The 16,575-nt window shown below is 42.5% G+C and overlaps 1 protein-coding gene and 1 non-coding gene across 2 annotated transcripts in view; both read right to left on the bottom strand.

Moving 5' to 3' along the window:
* LOC129545594 (S-adenosyl-L-methionine-dependent tRNA 4-demethylwyosine synthase TYW1) overlaps positions 1-16,575 on the bottom strand; it is a 154,500-nt gene that overhangs the window by 79,654 nt on the left and 58,271 nt on the right. Inside the window, exon 12 of the mRNA XM_055409981.2 lies at positions 5,889-6,066. Within this exon, the coding sequence (XP_055265956.2) occupies positions 5,889-6,066 (178 nt within the window). The remainder of the gene's footprint in view (positions 1-5,888; positions 6,067-16,575) is intronic.
* TRNAM-CAU (transfer RNA methionine (anticodon CAU)) lies at positions 6,470-6,542 on the bottom strand. The gene has a single exon. It is a non-coding gene; the product is annotated as a tRNA-Met (tRNA).

Consider the following 16,575-nt stretch of genomic DNA (forward strand, 5'->3'; position numbering starts at 1 on the left):
CAAGTGTAAGAAGTAAAAGAAAGAGAATGAAGCTCACACATAGTTTCGATGAAGACGCTCAAAAGTAAACACACACAGGGACAAATTCCGTGGTGGTGGAGGAGGTGTGGGAAGTTAAATGTTAATTGTGTCATAGTTAAATATGGAACAGAGCTCTGTCTTCTTACAATAAGCCTGCTGGCAGGGAGTAAGCTTTGAATTAACTGTATGTATCAAAAAAGAAAAAATATAAGATTTTACATGTAAACTTAAAAACAATGGACGAGAAAATCGTGTCGAGGAGAACTAAAGGTGAAGCTAAGAGCGAGTCAGTGTACAAAGGGCGGGACACGTGACTCTACACCCTCTGTTACACTCATAAAGAGGGAGCCAGTTTTAGGATTCAAACGCCCACAAAGGAAAGGACCCACTAGGTTCAGGGGACTTCCCTCGTGGTCCAGTGGCTAAAAATCTGCCTTGCGATGAAGGGGACATGGGTTTGATCCCTGGTCGGGGAACTAAGAACCCACATGCTGTGGGGCAACGAAGCCCACATGAAGCAACTGCCAAGCCCGTGTGCTCTGGAGACTGTGTGCCGCAATTAGCCTGCACACTGCAACTAGAGTCTGTGCACCCACATGCCACAAGTGAGACCCCATGCAGCCAAATAAATAAACAGTAGAAGGAAAACAAAAAAACTGGGTTCAGTGTTGTGGAACGTCACCCTCAACACCTTCCGTACTCTACCACATGGTCTGCTTTGAGCAAGATGTCTCAAGGAGGTCTTTGACACTTAGCACAGAATAGTTGACAGGAAGGAACGACGTGCAAGGGTCTAGTGGGACAGCATTATCCAGGTGCGATGGGCCTTTCTGATGGCAGGGCTGAATGTCAGCATAGATCACGCAGTCTCCAGAATTAAGAGTCCTAAGCTCACATGTCTGCAGGAGCCAAGGATACGATGCAAGTCAAACAAGCCCCTTCTAAACGAAAAAGAGGTTCTCTGGACACCGAACCACAGACTGTGTCAAACACTGAACAATAGTCTTGCCTTACCCCAAGCGATAGGCTTCCATTTTTCTGGTATGTGGTGTTCTGTCTACCTTGCATTGTTTCATGCCTGTTAGACATGCTGACGGGAATCTCTCTGCTGTAAGGGATTCAACAGCGCGATTCTTCTGACAAGTAGCAGATGACACTCAGCCTCAGGGCTGAGGAGACAGCCAAGTGGTGGGGAGCACGGCAAACTGAAAAGTACAGGCTTCATTGAATAGATAACCATTCCTTGGTGTGATATAGTCAGATAGAAATAGACCCTTGGCCTTTGTCCCTAATCCCTGGCACAGAGCTCCTAATTTTGGTATTTCTCGAGTGACAGAGGTGACAGAAGTGTTTTCTGTTATCTCTAATGAGCCCCTCTCCACCAAACAAGAATTGATATTAATGAGGTGACTCTTAGTGGGCCCCTGGACAGCTTGAGGACAGGGGGCTGCTGCCAAAAGAAAGAATCCAGTGATTAGAGGGTTGGCACTTTCAGCCCCACCCACAACCTCTAGGAAAGGGAGACAAGCTAGATAAGAGACTGAGTTCATCACCAATGATCGATCACAATGATTTCAATCGATCCTGTTTCCCAGCTGGCGCCAGTGGTAAAGAACCTGCCTGCCAATGCAGGAGACCCAAGAGACATGGCTTGAAATTCTGTGTATGGGCTGGGAGGTCCTTTCATCTCGGCTGCCTTTGCTAGTTTCAGTTGGCACATCTGCTGGACTGGCTGGTTTATGATGGCCACCTCTGTGTGTGCAGTCTCTTATCCCCCAGCAAGTCTGAAGTTGATCACACGGTGGCAGGGTTTCAGGGAGCAGCAAGAAAGGGCAAGCCTCGATGCACAGACATTATTCAAGCCTCTGCTTGTGTAACCTTGACTCACTTCCCCTTGGCCAAAGCAAGTCACGTGGCTGAGCTTGGAGCCGATGGGGGGTCACTCAGAGCTGCAGCACAAAGGATCATGGATACAAGGAGAGGGAGAATTTATGGCCATTGTTTGTAGTCTGCTGCTGCTGCTGCTGCTGTTGCTAAGTCGCTTCAGTCGTGTCCGACTCTGTGCAACCCCATAGATGGCAGCCCACCAGGCTCCCCCGTCCCTGGGATTCTCCAGGCAAGAACACTAGAGTGGGCTGCCATTTCCTTCTCCAATGGATTAAAGTGAAAAGTGAAAGTGAAGTCACTCAGTCGTGTCTGACTCTCAGCGACCCCATGGACTGCAGCCTACCAGGCTCCTCCATCCATGGGATTTTCCAGGCAACAGTACTGGAGTGGGGAGCCACTGCCTTCTCCTGTTTGTAGTCTACTGTAGCACAAAACAGACTGTACTTTGTACCCTGTACAAGGAGGATGACCATGAACCTACTGGGACTCAGTCTTTTACAGGAATTCAATTAAAAAAAAAAAAATCAGAGCTATGGTGGAAGGCCTGAAGGGTTCTTAAGACTGGAAATCTCAAACTGGCAATTGATAATGAGTAGGTTTTATTTGTCCTGCACCATGTTTAGAAACTTTTTTTTTTGAGCCAACATTTAAAATCCTGAGATTTTGCATAAAAGATTTCTTTTGGAAACCTTTGGAAAAAAAGACAATCTGGCAAAAACTGCCAAGCACCAAGTATGAAGTGCTGTTTTTACGATATTAGATTACTTCAGAACACTCTTATCTGGTTTTTGACTCACAACACTTCTGACACCAGATGTGTGGTTCCTCTCCATACCAAGGAGTCCTGCAGTTCTCTGCAGACACCAGCGAGGTGTCCTGTGTTCAATTCTATTCTGACAGTAAATCCCTGGAGTCAACACAGACCTCCCGGGTCAGGACTCAGTCCCAAGCTGCCCCTACTTCTGACACCAGTCCCAGTCCCAGGTTGCCACCTGTGCTTCTGATCAACTGCCTGTGGATCTGGGTGCCCTCTGACCCCCTCCTCAGGTTTGATAATCTGCTAGAACAAACAGCTCTCAGAGCCCAGGGAAAACAGTTTACTTTCTATTACTAGTTTATTTTCAAGATTACAACTCAGAAAACTGCCGGATAAAAAGATGAGGGGGAAAGGGCACTGGGCGTCTCTATTCTCTCCAGATGCATCAGGTTCCCACCACCTGAAGTGTTCGCTGACCTGGAAACCAAACGAATGGTGGCGAGTTTGAGTGACTCAGTTCCAAGGAAAATGATTACAGCAGAAGATAACTGATACATGCTATGGCACCTCAGTTTTATGCCTATCAAAAATACTATTATAAAAACACTTGCTTTTGTGGAACTAAGGGGACTTTTTCTCAAGGGTGTTTTGTTGTTGTTTAATCATCAACAGCTCTATCATTAAGTGTCACATTCTTGTCACTTTTATTAGCCGCCATGTTGACAAATAAAAACATAAAGCTTTCTCATCTGCCTAAGGTGTTTTTTCCTATCTTCCATAAATCCTCAAGGACCACTCACTGTGAAAACTCCCTTCTGTGGGAGAACTGTCAGCAAGGAACCCTGTGCGTTAGAGCTGGAGGGGGAGCTGAGGTCCTCTTAAAGGAAAGTTGCTGCTGCTGCTGCTGAGTCACTTCAGTTGTGTCCGACTCTGTGTGACCCCATAGACGGAAGCCCACCAGGCTCCCCTGTCCCTGGGATTCTCCAGGCAAGAACACTGGAGTGGGTTGCCATTTCCTTCTCCAATGTGTGAAAGTGAAAAGTGAAAGTGAAGTCGCTCAGTCATGTCCGACTCTCAGCGACCCCACAGAAGAGGAAAGTTAAGTATCTCGAAAAGGCCACTAGCCTGAATGTAACGCTTGTACGTGGGTCAAGGGAAGACCAGCTGACAAAGTCAAGGGTTTCTTTGAAAGATACCAGAGTATGGGTGATCCCTCTACTGTTACAGAGCCCCACTATCCTAGCAATCAACCTGGCTGGAACTTTCCCAGTCATCAGCTAAGTCCTCTGCTACAAAGGGCTCACAGAGCCATGCAGTTTGCCAAGCTTATCTATCTATCATGCCTCCATGACACCTTTTTTTTTTCTCTTCCTTTTTTATTTTTTAAATTACAGAAGTATGACAACACATTTACAGGAGACTTGGAAAAGACAGAACAAAGTTACATATAGTTCCACTATATATTACAATCTTTTTTAAGTAGAAAAATTAAGATTTTTTAGTTGGAGTTTCAATATCAAACTCTCAAAAATTAACAGAATCAACAGACAGGATATGGGAGATCCAAAAAGCACCATGAACCAACTCAACGTAATTACGATTTATACAATTTTCACACAACAGTAGGATAGAAATTCAAGTTCCCACAGACTATAAACTAGGAGACACTGGAATATATTCAAGGACATAAAACAAGGTGCAAAAATTTCATGATTCAAAGGTACTGAAATCACAGAGTTTGTTCTCTTACCACTGTGGAATTATGTTAGAAATCAGTATCAAAAGATATCTGAAAATAATCCACATATTTTCAAGTGCAATGTCAATGACACCTTTTGAAGGCTCCTCATTCTGTCTTCCTTTTATCCTTACAACTCTTAAACAAACCTTACCATCTCCTATCCAGTTTCCTGTTTCTTAGCCCACCCACTTTATACAAACATGTTGGCAGATTACTCTGCAGAAAGCAAGATCTTCCTAAAGAACAGCATTTGAAGTCGTCGCCCCAACCTATTCAACTTAGTTTCCAGCTGCCAGGCTCTTTCGCACCCTCTGTGGTCCAAATCAACTATATTTACATAGTGGTATCCCAAAGACCCCAATTCTGTATCTTTCTCAGGGAGTTCTTATTAAAAATCAACAGTTTCCTATCTTCCCAAGTACCAATCCCAGTCATATTTTTTAAACATATTGTATTTTTTTCAATTGGGCTTCCCTGGTAGCTAAGTTGGTAAAGAATCCACCTGCAATGCAGGAGACCCTGGTTCAATTCCTAGGTCGGGAAGATATGCTGGAGAAGGGATAGGCTACCCACTCCAGTATTCTTGGGTTTCCCTGGCGGCTCAGTTGGTAAAGAATCCGCCTGCAATATGGGAGACCTGGCTTCAATCCCTGGGTTGGGAAGATCCCCTGGAGAAGGGAAAGGCACAGTTTCCTATCTCCCCAAGTACCAATCCCAGTCATACTGTTAAAATTTATTTTTTTAATTGGAGGATAATTACTATCTCGCTGTATCTCACTGTTTGCTGAACCCAGTGCAGGTAAAGTATGAGCAGGGAAGCTGGAAGAAGATGCAAGGAGCCATAGGAACTGCAGACACGCTTTACTGGCTCACAGCTGATGCAGCAGCAACTCAACTCAGCATAACTCTACTCTGCCTCTAAGAGCTTTTCAAGTGGTGCTTAAATACGACCACGCCACCAAGCACATGCACAGTGCCACAAATGATCGCAGCTAGTAGGACATGAGTGGAGTGGGGCAAGAGAGCCTGACCACCGCCACCTGGCCAATTGCTCTCCCCCTACAATTACTGTACAATATCGTGTTGGTTTCTGCCACATATCAACATGAATCAGCCATAGGTATCCATATGTCCCCTCCCTCTAGAATCTCACTCCCACCCCTCTAGGTTGTCACGGCCATATTTTAAGACCCAAATTTAATAAGCCTTCTCAGAGTTTTTATCCCGCTTTTCCCATCTTAGAAAAAAAAAAAAGGCTTCTCTGTTAAACTCCCCCAGCAATTTTTTTGCCTCTATTCTTTAAACGAATGCTATTTTTCCTGATAGAATTGATGTTTAGGAGCAGGTGCTCTGACCCCTCAAAGCCAACATTTACACATAGTTAGAAATCAGTAAATCCTTTCTGAATCAATACCTCTTAGTTATACTTCTTAGTCAAACACAGATTCAAGAAGCATGATCTTGACAGGTGAGACCACTCACCTGATTTCCACAGGGAACTGTGCATTTGTGACCAGGAAACTGGAGATTTTGCACTCGTGAAGTAGCTTCAAAAACTTGTTGATTTCTGGGTACATGATGGGTTCTCCCACGAGGGACAACGCACAGTGCTTTACTGTCATTCCTTCTTCAAAGCGTTCTTCTTTGACACCTGGCACTCCTGGAAAACAGTGGAAAGGATCAAGTTCAATAAGGTACAAATAGAGGATGTCACTTTTATTTTCCATAATTAAAATTTTTTATTTTTTTAATGGTTCTTTGATTTTAGAGGGAAAAGTCATTTTTTATACCAGCCAAATAATACAAAACAAGGGCTGGTGGGGGCGTAACCCTTAAAATTATTGAAAGTGAAGTCACTCAGTCATGTTCGACTCTTTGTGACCCCATGGACTGTAGCCTGCCAGAGTCCTCCATCCATGGGATTTTCCAGCAAGAAAACTGGAGTGGGTTGCCATTTCCGTCTCTGGGGGATCTTCCCGACCCAGGGATCAAATCCAGGTCTCCCGCATTGCAGGCAGATTCTTTACTGTCTAAGCCACCAGGGAATCCCAAAAAGAATGATCTGCCCTCTCTGAGGTTCGAGCTCAGAACCTTCAGATTATGAGACTAACACGCTGCCTACTGCACTAAGAGGGCAGGCATAAACTTTCCCTTCTCCAGGGGATCTTCACAAACCAGGGATCAAACCCAGGTCTCCCGCATTGCAGATGGATTCTTTACCAGCTGAACCACATTAAGTCAGAAAAAAAAAATAAAAATCTATAATTATTAAACCAGCAATCTCATCCTTGGTTTTAATACTATTTAAACTACATCAATAAAGCAGGCAAAACTAATTTTAGTATTAGCTAATTATTTGGAACACAGAATACATTACTTTCCATAATTTGCTTAGCTCTGCATTCCATCATGCTGGTCTAAGAAAATGAACTCAGTATAGCTACAAAAGGCAAGTGAAGTGAAAGTCACTCAGTCGTGTCCAACTCTTTGTGACCCCATGGACTGTATAGTCCATGGAATTCTCTAGGCCAGAATACTGGAGTTAGTAACCTTTCTTTTCTCCAGGGGATCTTCCCAACCCAGGTCTCCTACATTGCAGGCGGATTCTTTACCAGTTGAGCCACAAGGGAAGCCCAAGAATAGCCTCTCCTATACTAATCATTGCCTCCCTTCATCCCTCAAGTATTTTGAATTAAGAGTGTGGAAAACTGGAGCCACCAAGATCCAGCACCAAAGATTCTATTTAACTGGAGTGGGTGTAAGCCAGGGTCATGGGAGCTTTAACAGTTTCTCAGGTGATTCTAATGTGCAGCCAAGGTCAAAAACCACGGCACGGGGATGGTCCAGGGGCTAAGACTCCTAATGCAGGAGGCCCAGGTTCCATCCCTGGTCGGGGAACTAGATCCCATGTCACAACTCAGACCTGGTGCAGCCAAACAAATAAATAACTTTTCTTTTAAAATTTCTATCAGTTTAAGACAATTTTTTAAAAAAAGAAAACCACTGCATAAACTAGCAGTCTCCAAACTTAGAAATACGCTGGAATCACCTGGGACTATCTTCAAAGTTCCAAACTCCAGGCCACAGCCCAGGCCAATAAAATCACCACCTCTGGGGGAGGGGGCTGGGGATCAGGAGTTTTTGAAGTTCCCCAGGTGATCCCAATGTGCAGTCAAGCTTAGGGAACCACTGGCACACACCATGGATTTCCACTGTGGTTAGACGTTGAGAAATAACCTCAAGAGTTTTTTTTAAATCTCAGCATCCAGGCAGTATCCCAAGCCAATTAAATCTTGATATTTGGGAATGAGCTTGAGACATTGGTATTTATTAAATGCTCCCCATGTGACTCGAGTGGACTGCATAGGTCAAGCAGTACTGCTTTTGATTCAATGCAGAAAGCATGCATGGGAATAAAAAGAAAAAAAATTATTTTTAATAAATAGAAAGCATTCATTAACGTCCCTCAATCTAACAAGAGTTTGAAAGGCTTGAAAAGAGCATAAGAAGGCAAATAAAAATAAATCTCTTTACTTCAGACATTTCTGTCCATTATCTCTAGGTTCTTTTTTTATTATTATTTATTTACTTTTCATTGGAGGATAATTACAATACTGTGTTGGTTTCTGCCATACAGCAACATGAATCAGCCACAGGTATAAATATGCCTCCTCCCTCTTGAACTTCCCTCTCACCTCCTACCCCAACCCAGCAGCCCTCTAGGTTGTCACAAAACACTAGATTTGAGCTCCCTGCATCACACAGCAAATTCCCACTGGATATCTGTCTTACACATGGTAATATCTCCCTGGTGTTCTAGTGGTTAGGATTTGGTGCTCTCTCTAGGTTCTTTATTTTTTTAATATTTATTTATTTTTAATTGATTGATGATTGGTTTACAATATTGGTCTGATTTCTATCATACATCATGAATTAACCACTCAATCACGTCGGACTCTTTGTGACCTCATGGACTGCAGCATGCCAGGCTTCCCTGTCCTTCACCATGTCCCAGAACTTGCTCAAACTCATGTCCATTGAGTCAGCGATGCCATCCAACCATCTCACCCTCTGTTGTCCTGATGTGTTTTATCATCACCTTTATCCTGGTTTCTTAAAATAATTAAATCCCAGTCACTACTGCCTTAAGGAAGAACAACAAATCTGGAGAAAATAAAGTTAGCTTTCACTGCTTGCTTGTACTTTAGTTTCCAGGAGGTGACTTTATTTTACACATACACACACACACACAATCTACTTGAAAATAAGCAAGTACAAGTAAACACCCAAGCCATCAAAATCAACATAATACAGGCTAAATCAGAACAATCAAAAAGTGGCAGATTTAGTCCTGGGTGTTCATTGGAAGGACTGATGTTGAAGCTGAAACTCCAATACTTTGGCCACCTGATGTGAAGAGCTGACTCATTGGAAAAGACCCCGATGCTGGGAAAGATTCAGGGCAGGAGGAGAAGGGGATGACGGAGGATGAGAAACTTGGATGGCATCACCAACTCAATGGACATGAGTTTGGGTAAACTCCAGGAGTTGGTGATGGACAGGGAGGCCTGGCATGCTGCAGCTCATGGAGTCGCAAAGAGTGGGACACGACTGAGCGACTGAACTGAACTGATGACTATCTAACTACAATTCTAAGAATGTATTTCATGTCATATTGGAGATGGATAATTTTTTAAGTTACTGAAATCTAAAATCTTAAGTGAATCAAGGTTTTAAATAAAACTTGATCCTTAACTCACTCTGTGTTGCCAAGACAACTCAGCATTAAGTATAAAATTTTCTTTTTGTAAAAAAAAGGAAGAAACACCATTAATCTCCCCATGAGGAGAAGAGTAGAAGGGCAGATTTAATCTGAAGTGGCAAAATTAACCTAAAACTCAAAAAGAAGAATGACTGAGCACTGGTGAGGCCCTAACCACTGGAAGTCAGATACACCAGGTTAAAACTCTGGCTCTACCACTAGGCTGATCTGTGTCCTGAGTCAAGCCACTCACCCCCTCTGTATTCCTGATGTATTCCCTGATGTATAAGGTGGGGAATTCACACACACACACACACACACACACACACACACACACAGAGGCACATAGTTATGAGAATTCAATGAAATAAGCCACATGAAATAACTAGTTTGGTACCAAGCCCAGCACATAAGCATTTTTTAAAAATCTTAGCTGCAAATATTTTATTATGATAATTATTTCATGAATTGTAATATAAATTCAATTATTTTCTATTTTAAATAAAATGGTAATTTCATTCAATTCAACAGACAGTTGATCTTTGAACAACAAGGTTCGGAAGCGCGTAGGCCCACGTGTATGTGGTATTTTCAACACACACACATACATATATACAGAGTTCTTTTATATACTTATATATATATAATTTTTGGAAAGTTCTATTTATATAAAAGTTTTTAGAGATTTGTGACAATCTGCAAAGACTCATAGATACACTCCATAACATAGAAATATCGGAAAAAATTAAGAAAAACTTAGGTGTATCGTGAATGCATAAAATTCATGTAGATAGTACTCTATCATTTACTATCATAAAATAAACATACTTTTAAGTTAAAAATGTATCAAAATGTACTCACACACACACACAACCACGTATAGCACCACTCCCAGTTGAGAGAAATGTAAACAAAGGTAACGATGCAGTGTGGACTGTACCACTGTAAACATTTCCCAGCACCTCCTGTTGCTACGGCACTGAGCACAAGTGCTGCAAGTATCTGTCTGAAACTCCATGAGGTTCACCATCATGTGACCAGTTGTCTTTCTAGTCAATTTCATTGCAGTACATTGAGGTTCTCTCATAGTTTTCATCATGTTTAGTGCAATACTGTAAACCTTGAATAACAGCACAGACCCATATGATATGTGATGCTGGAAGTGCTCCCAAGAAGCAGAGAAAAGTGACAAAAGGGTAAATGGCTTGATATGCACCGAGAGTCAAGTCTGCAGCTGCGGTTGACCACCACTTCAAGATAAATGAGTCCAGTGGAAGGACCATTGTAAAAAAAGAAAAAGGAAAGGAAATTCATGAAGCTGTCGCTGCAGCTACAACAGATGTGAAAACCTTGAGCTTTCTGTAAAATGCCTTTTTATCTCGTATTGAAAATGCAGCTTTTATGTGTGGGGCAGGATGGTTATAAGAAAGATATACCTATACACGAATACGATTCAAAAGGTGAAGTCATTATATGACAACTTAGAGCAAAAGGAAGGTGAAGGATCTAAAGCTGGAGAATGGAATGCCAGCAAAGGATGGTTTGATAATTTTAGAAAGAGGTCTGACTTTTAAAATGTCAAGATAACAGGAGGAGCAGCTTCTGCCAACCAAGAGGCAGCAAAGGAATTCCCAGCAAAGAAAATCATTGAGAAGAAAGGATACCTGCCTGAACAAGTTTTTAATGTAGTCAAAAGTGCCCTATGCTGCGATGCAAAGAAAGCTTCAAAGGACATTTTATTAGTAAGGAAAAGAAGCCAGCACCAGGATTTAAGGCAGGAATGGGCAGGCTAATGCCATGGTGCTTGGCAAATGCAGTCAGGTTTATCATCACAGGTGCTTTTCTCTATAAAGTTGTTAACTCCTGAGCCTTGAATGGATAAGATAAACACCAGCTGCCAGTCTTCTGGTTGTACAAAAAGAAGGTGTGGACAATGGGAAGGCTTTTTCTGGATTGGTTCCATGGATGCTCTGTGCCTGAGGTCAGGAAGTACGGGGCAGTCTTTTAAAGTTCTCTTGATATTGGACAATGCCCCATATTGGACAATGGCAATCCAGACCCCATGAGTTCAACACCACAGGCAACCAAATGGTTTCAGTTCAATTCAGTTCAGTTCAGTCGCTCAGTCGTGTCCGACTCTTTGCGACCCCATGAATCACAGCACGCCAGGCCTCCCTGTCCATCACCAACTCCCAGAGTTCACTCAAACTCATGTCCATCGAGTCAGTGATGCCATCCAGCCATCTCATTCTCTATCGTCCCCGTCTCCTCCCACCCCCAGCATCAGACTCTTTTCCAGTGAGTCAACTCGTCGCATGAGGTGGCCAAAGTATTGGAGTTTCAGCTTTAGCATCCCAACTGGTTTACTTGTCCCCAAATACAACGTCTCTAATTCAGCCTCTAGACTGGGGGTAAAGATCTTGGGCTTCCATGTGATACTAGCGGTAAAGAACCGCTGGCCAATGCAGGAAACATAAGAGATGAAGGTTCGATTCCTGGGTCGGGAAGAACCCCTGGAGGAGGGCATGGCAACCCACTCCAGTATTCTTGCCTGGAAAATCCCCATGGACAGAGGAGCCTGGCTGGCTGCAGTCCATGGGGTCATAAAGAATTGGACATGACTGAAACGTCTGAGCACACACGCATGCACTTTATGTCACTGAAAGATGCTGAAGCAGAAACTTAAGATTCCAGAATTTTTATACTAAGGTCATAGCAATAAGCTGAATAACCCAGAAAAATGACATAAGGTTCAACACAGAGTATTCCTATTTCTTTGGGGGGTTTTTTTGAGGGGTGGGGCATTGGTTAATAATGAACTTTTATTCTTTTAATTCTTTCTTATGCCTTTTTTTAATTGAGGTATAATTGACAAATATGAGTATTCCTATTTCTAAAGATTGGACCAATCAGAAATAAAACACTTCTTCTCAAATAATGATATAGTTCCTGGCCAAAGATCTTCCTAAGAACCCCTCCTGGCTGAAAGTCACACACAATAGATCTTTGATCCAGCCACTTCTATTGTGACATTTATTTCATAAACAAGCTTCAGAAAACAATTAGCACGTGGTATTCTCTTCCTGGCTTCCTCCACATTCCTTTTGAATGTGTACTTTAGCAAACCTTGTTCCTGAAGCCCATCTATTAGAGACCCTTTATTTTTTGCATTAAATGATAGATAACACATAGCAACAAATGATGTCTTCTTCATCTTTGCACTTTCAGCACTGAGCACATTCCTCCCAAAGAGTGTTCACTCGCTTGATCTCAGCTGAACTGATGGGAAACTGAGTTAAAGAAACCTGCACCTGAGACGTCTGTGGTGGTCGAGTGGCTAAGACTCCACGCTCCCAAGGCAGGGGGCCTGGGTTCACTCCTTGGTCAGGGAACTAGAACCCACATGCCGCGATGAAAATTGAAGATCCTGTGTGCTGCAACTAAGACCCAGCATAGACAAATACGTAAATTTAACTAAGAAAAAAGAAACCTCAACCGCATTCTCTGAAGCTAGTGTCTCCCTGCCATGGTGGTATTTGGAGGGGTGCAGTAAGCATTTTGAAAAGATGCTGAATTGCACTTTAATCCTGACCCACTTGTAATCAGTGTAAAGTTAATTTTACATTGTGCATATAAAGGGGAAAGCTAATAAAGGTCATGGGAAGAAGACTGGTTTAATGATCAATGAAATAACTGAAAAGACAATGATTACCCTTGAGATTGAGAACAGAAGCACAAAAAGGAAACGTTGAAAAGATCAGAATGTCTTCAAAATGTGCTGAAGGCTGGCCACTGAGCCAAAAGTTCGAAGTGTTAGTCGCTCAGTCGTGCCCAACTCTTTGTGAGCCCATGGACTGCAACCCACCATGCTCCTGTGTCCATGAGATTTTCCAGGCAAGGATACTGGAGTGGGTTTCCATTTCCTTCTCCAAGGGATCTTCCCAACCCAAGGATCAAACCCAGGTCTCCTGCATTGCAGGCAGATTCTTTACTGACTGAGCTACAAGGGAAGCCCCAAAAGCTGGGAACTCAGAGGCAAAAACAATACCCACAACAAGCCTCATCCCATACAAAACTCAGATCATCGAATGACTGGACCAGACCCGGGGAGGAAGTTGGTGATCAACACGGAGTGGGAAAGCACCCAAAGAAACAAAGGACTCCACAGCAGAGTGAGGGGAAACATCAGTGAGTTAAGACTGAGGTCTGAGAGGCAGGAGTGGAAAAATATAACAAACTAAGAAGGAAACAGCTAAAAACCTTGAAAATTCCAACTTATGAATCCTATTTCCTAAATTTCTGTTGAAATATGAAATTCATATTCCTCCAGATATAACGCTATTAAAACGGAGATGAAATTACCATTCAAACCCCCACCCCCGCCAACATCAAATTAATCTGTAATATACCTAAATAATGAACTTCTCAGGTGGCGCCAGTGATAAAGAACCCACCTGTCAACACAGGAGATGTGAGAGACTCAGCTTTGATCCCTGGGTTGGGAAGATCCCCAAAGAGGAAATGGCAACCCACACCAGTACTCTTGCCTGAAGAATCCCATGGCTACAGTCCATGGAGTCGCAAAAAGTCAGACACGACTGAAGCAACTTAGCACAGCACATACCTAAACTATAGCACTACCTAGTCCATTTCAATATCACCTAATCAAATTCAAATTTTTTTTTTCCTATAGGAAAATGTATCCCAAGTTCCAACTGAGGAAACCAGAAACACACTTTTACTTTTGGCTTTTTGTTTTGTTTTTCTTTTTTGTAAGCCACAAGGGGACACAGGGTAATAATAACAGGGCTTTAACAGGGAAATTCTAAAATGGATGTGGAAGAAGAGAAAGCAGAACTAGTTTCCTGTAGGGCATCTGTGAGTAATTCTATATTTGAGATTAAGCCACTTCTCCATGCCAATCTCTACTAAGGAGTTCTGTTTTGGGGAAGACAGAGAATAGACTCTCCACCAGGGGCTGAAATGAGATCTAGAGTGACACTCCTGCATCTTTCGCACCCAGAACTGGAATGTGTGTCAGAGCATCACCCAGGGGACGGTACTCAGTTCAGAAGAGGTAGAGTGATTTCATTAGCCTCGCCATCCTCACTCTGAAACTGACTATCCAGAAAGGACAGTCACCTGTTTCATTAATATTTACACCCTTAGAGATCTCTTCAAGAAAATTAGAGCTACCAAAGGAAAGTTTCATGCAAAGATGGGCTCGATAAAGGACAGAAATGGTATGGACCTTCCAGAAGCAGAAGACATTAGGAAGAGGTGGCAAGAATACACAGAAGAACTATACAAAAAAGATCTTCATGACCCAGATAACCTAGGTGTGATCACTCACCTAGAGTCAGACATCCTGGAACGCAAAGTCAAGTGGGCCATATGAAGCATCACTATGAACAAAGCTAGTGGAGGTGATGGAATTTCAGTTGAGCTATTTCAAATCCTGAAAGATGATGCTGTGAAAGTGCTGCACTCAATAAGCCAACAAATTTGGAAAACTCAGCAGTGGCCACAGGACTGGAAAAGATCAGTTTTCATTCCAATCTCAAAGAAAGGCAATGCCAAAGAATGCTCAAACTACCGCACAATTGCACTCATCTCACACGCTAGCAAAGCAATGTTCAAAATTCCTTAAGCCAGGCTTCAACAGTACGTGAACTGTGAACTTCCAGATGTTCAAGCTAGATTTAGAAAAGGCAGAGGAACCAGAGATCAAATTGCCAACATCTGTTGGATCATCAAAAAAAGCAAGAGAGTTCCAGAAAAACATCTATTTTTGCTTTAATGACCATGCCAAAGCCTTTCACTGTGTGGATCACAACAAATGGGAAAATTCTGAAAGAGATGGGAATACCAGACCACCTTAACTGCCTCCTGAGAAATCTGTATCCAGGTCAAGAAGCAACAGTTAGAACTGGACATGGAACAACAGACTGGTTCCAAATAGGGAAAGTAGTACATCAAGGCTGTATATTGTCACCCTGCTTATTTAATTTATATGCAGAGTACATCATGGGAAACGCTGGGCTAGAGGAAGCATAAGCTGGAATCAAGATTGCCAGGAGAAATATCAATAACCTCAGAAATGCATATGACACCACCCTTATGGCAGAATGCGAAGAAGAACTAAAGAGCCTCTTGATAAAAGCGAAAGAGCAGAGTGAAAAAGTTGACTTAAAACTCAACATCCAAAAACTAAGATCATGGCATCTGGTCCCATCACTTCATGGCAAATAGATGGGGAAACAATGGAAACAGTGACAGATTTTATTTTGGGGGGCTCCAAAATCACTTCAGATGGTGACTACAGCCATGAAATTAAAAGACGCTTGCTCCTTGGAAGAAAAACTATGACCAACCTAGACAGCATATTAAAAAGCAGGGACATTACTTTGCCAACAAAGGTCCATCTAGTCAAAGCTATGGTTTTTTCAGTAGTCATGTATAGATGCGAGAGTTGGACTATAAAGAAAGCTGAGTGCCAAAGCACTGATGCTTTTGAACTGTGGTGTTGGAGAAGACTCAAGAGTCCCTTGGACTGCAAGAAGATCCAACCAGTCCATCCTAAAGGAAATCAGTCCTGACTATTCATTGGAAGGACTGATGCTGAAGCTGAAGCTCCAATACTTCAGCCACCTGATGCAAAGAACTGACTCATTGGAAAAGACCCTGATGCTGGGAAAGATTGAGGGCAGGAGAAGGGGACAACAGAGGATGAGATGGTTGGATGGCATCACCGACTCGATGGACATGAGTTTGAGTAAGCTCTAGGAGTTGGTGATGGACAGGTAAGCCTGGTGTGCTGCTGTCCGTGGGGTCACAAGGAGTCAGACACGACTGAGTGACGTGACTGAACTAACTTAGGGATGAATGAGAGATAGAACACAGGGATTTCACTGATTGAAGGAGGAATTCGGGTTCATTAAAAAAGAAAACTTTAGATTATAACCATTAATAAAAACTGAGTGAAGTTAGAAAATCTTACTGCTGAGCTGAATGACCACACTAAACAACCATCAAGTTGAATATTTCAGGTTACTTTCTGCCAAGAGCCAAAAATATAGACTACATATCTTCTAATACTATAGTTTCACAGTAGGATTTGCTGCAGTTATTAAAACAATGAGACAGATTTTCAAAAAAGTAATGTTTTGATTAAGCCCAGAATAAAGTAAGAAGCATTAACAAATAGTCACCACCATCTAAAAAATTGGAAACTAAGGGAGTTCTCATTTTTAGTGAAAATATAATGAATCAGAGCTCCTTTAAGCCCATGTGCAGAACTGTCTACTGCCCACCACAACTTCAAAAATACACTTGTTTTCTACTACTGTAAAGAAAAACTGTTTTCGGTATTCTGAAGAGTGTCAGTGTACAAGTATCAACCAGTTC

This window comes from Moschus berezovskii, chromosome 27, assembly GCF_049115385.1.
Source record: "Moschus berezovskii isolate FMDL1 chromosome 27, NW_MosBer_1.0, whole genome shotgun sequence".
Taxonomy (NCBI): Eukaryota; Metazoa; Chordata; class Mammalia; order Artiodactyla; family Moschidae; genus Moschus; species Moschus berezovskii.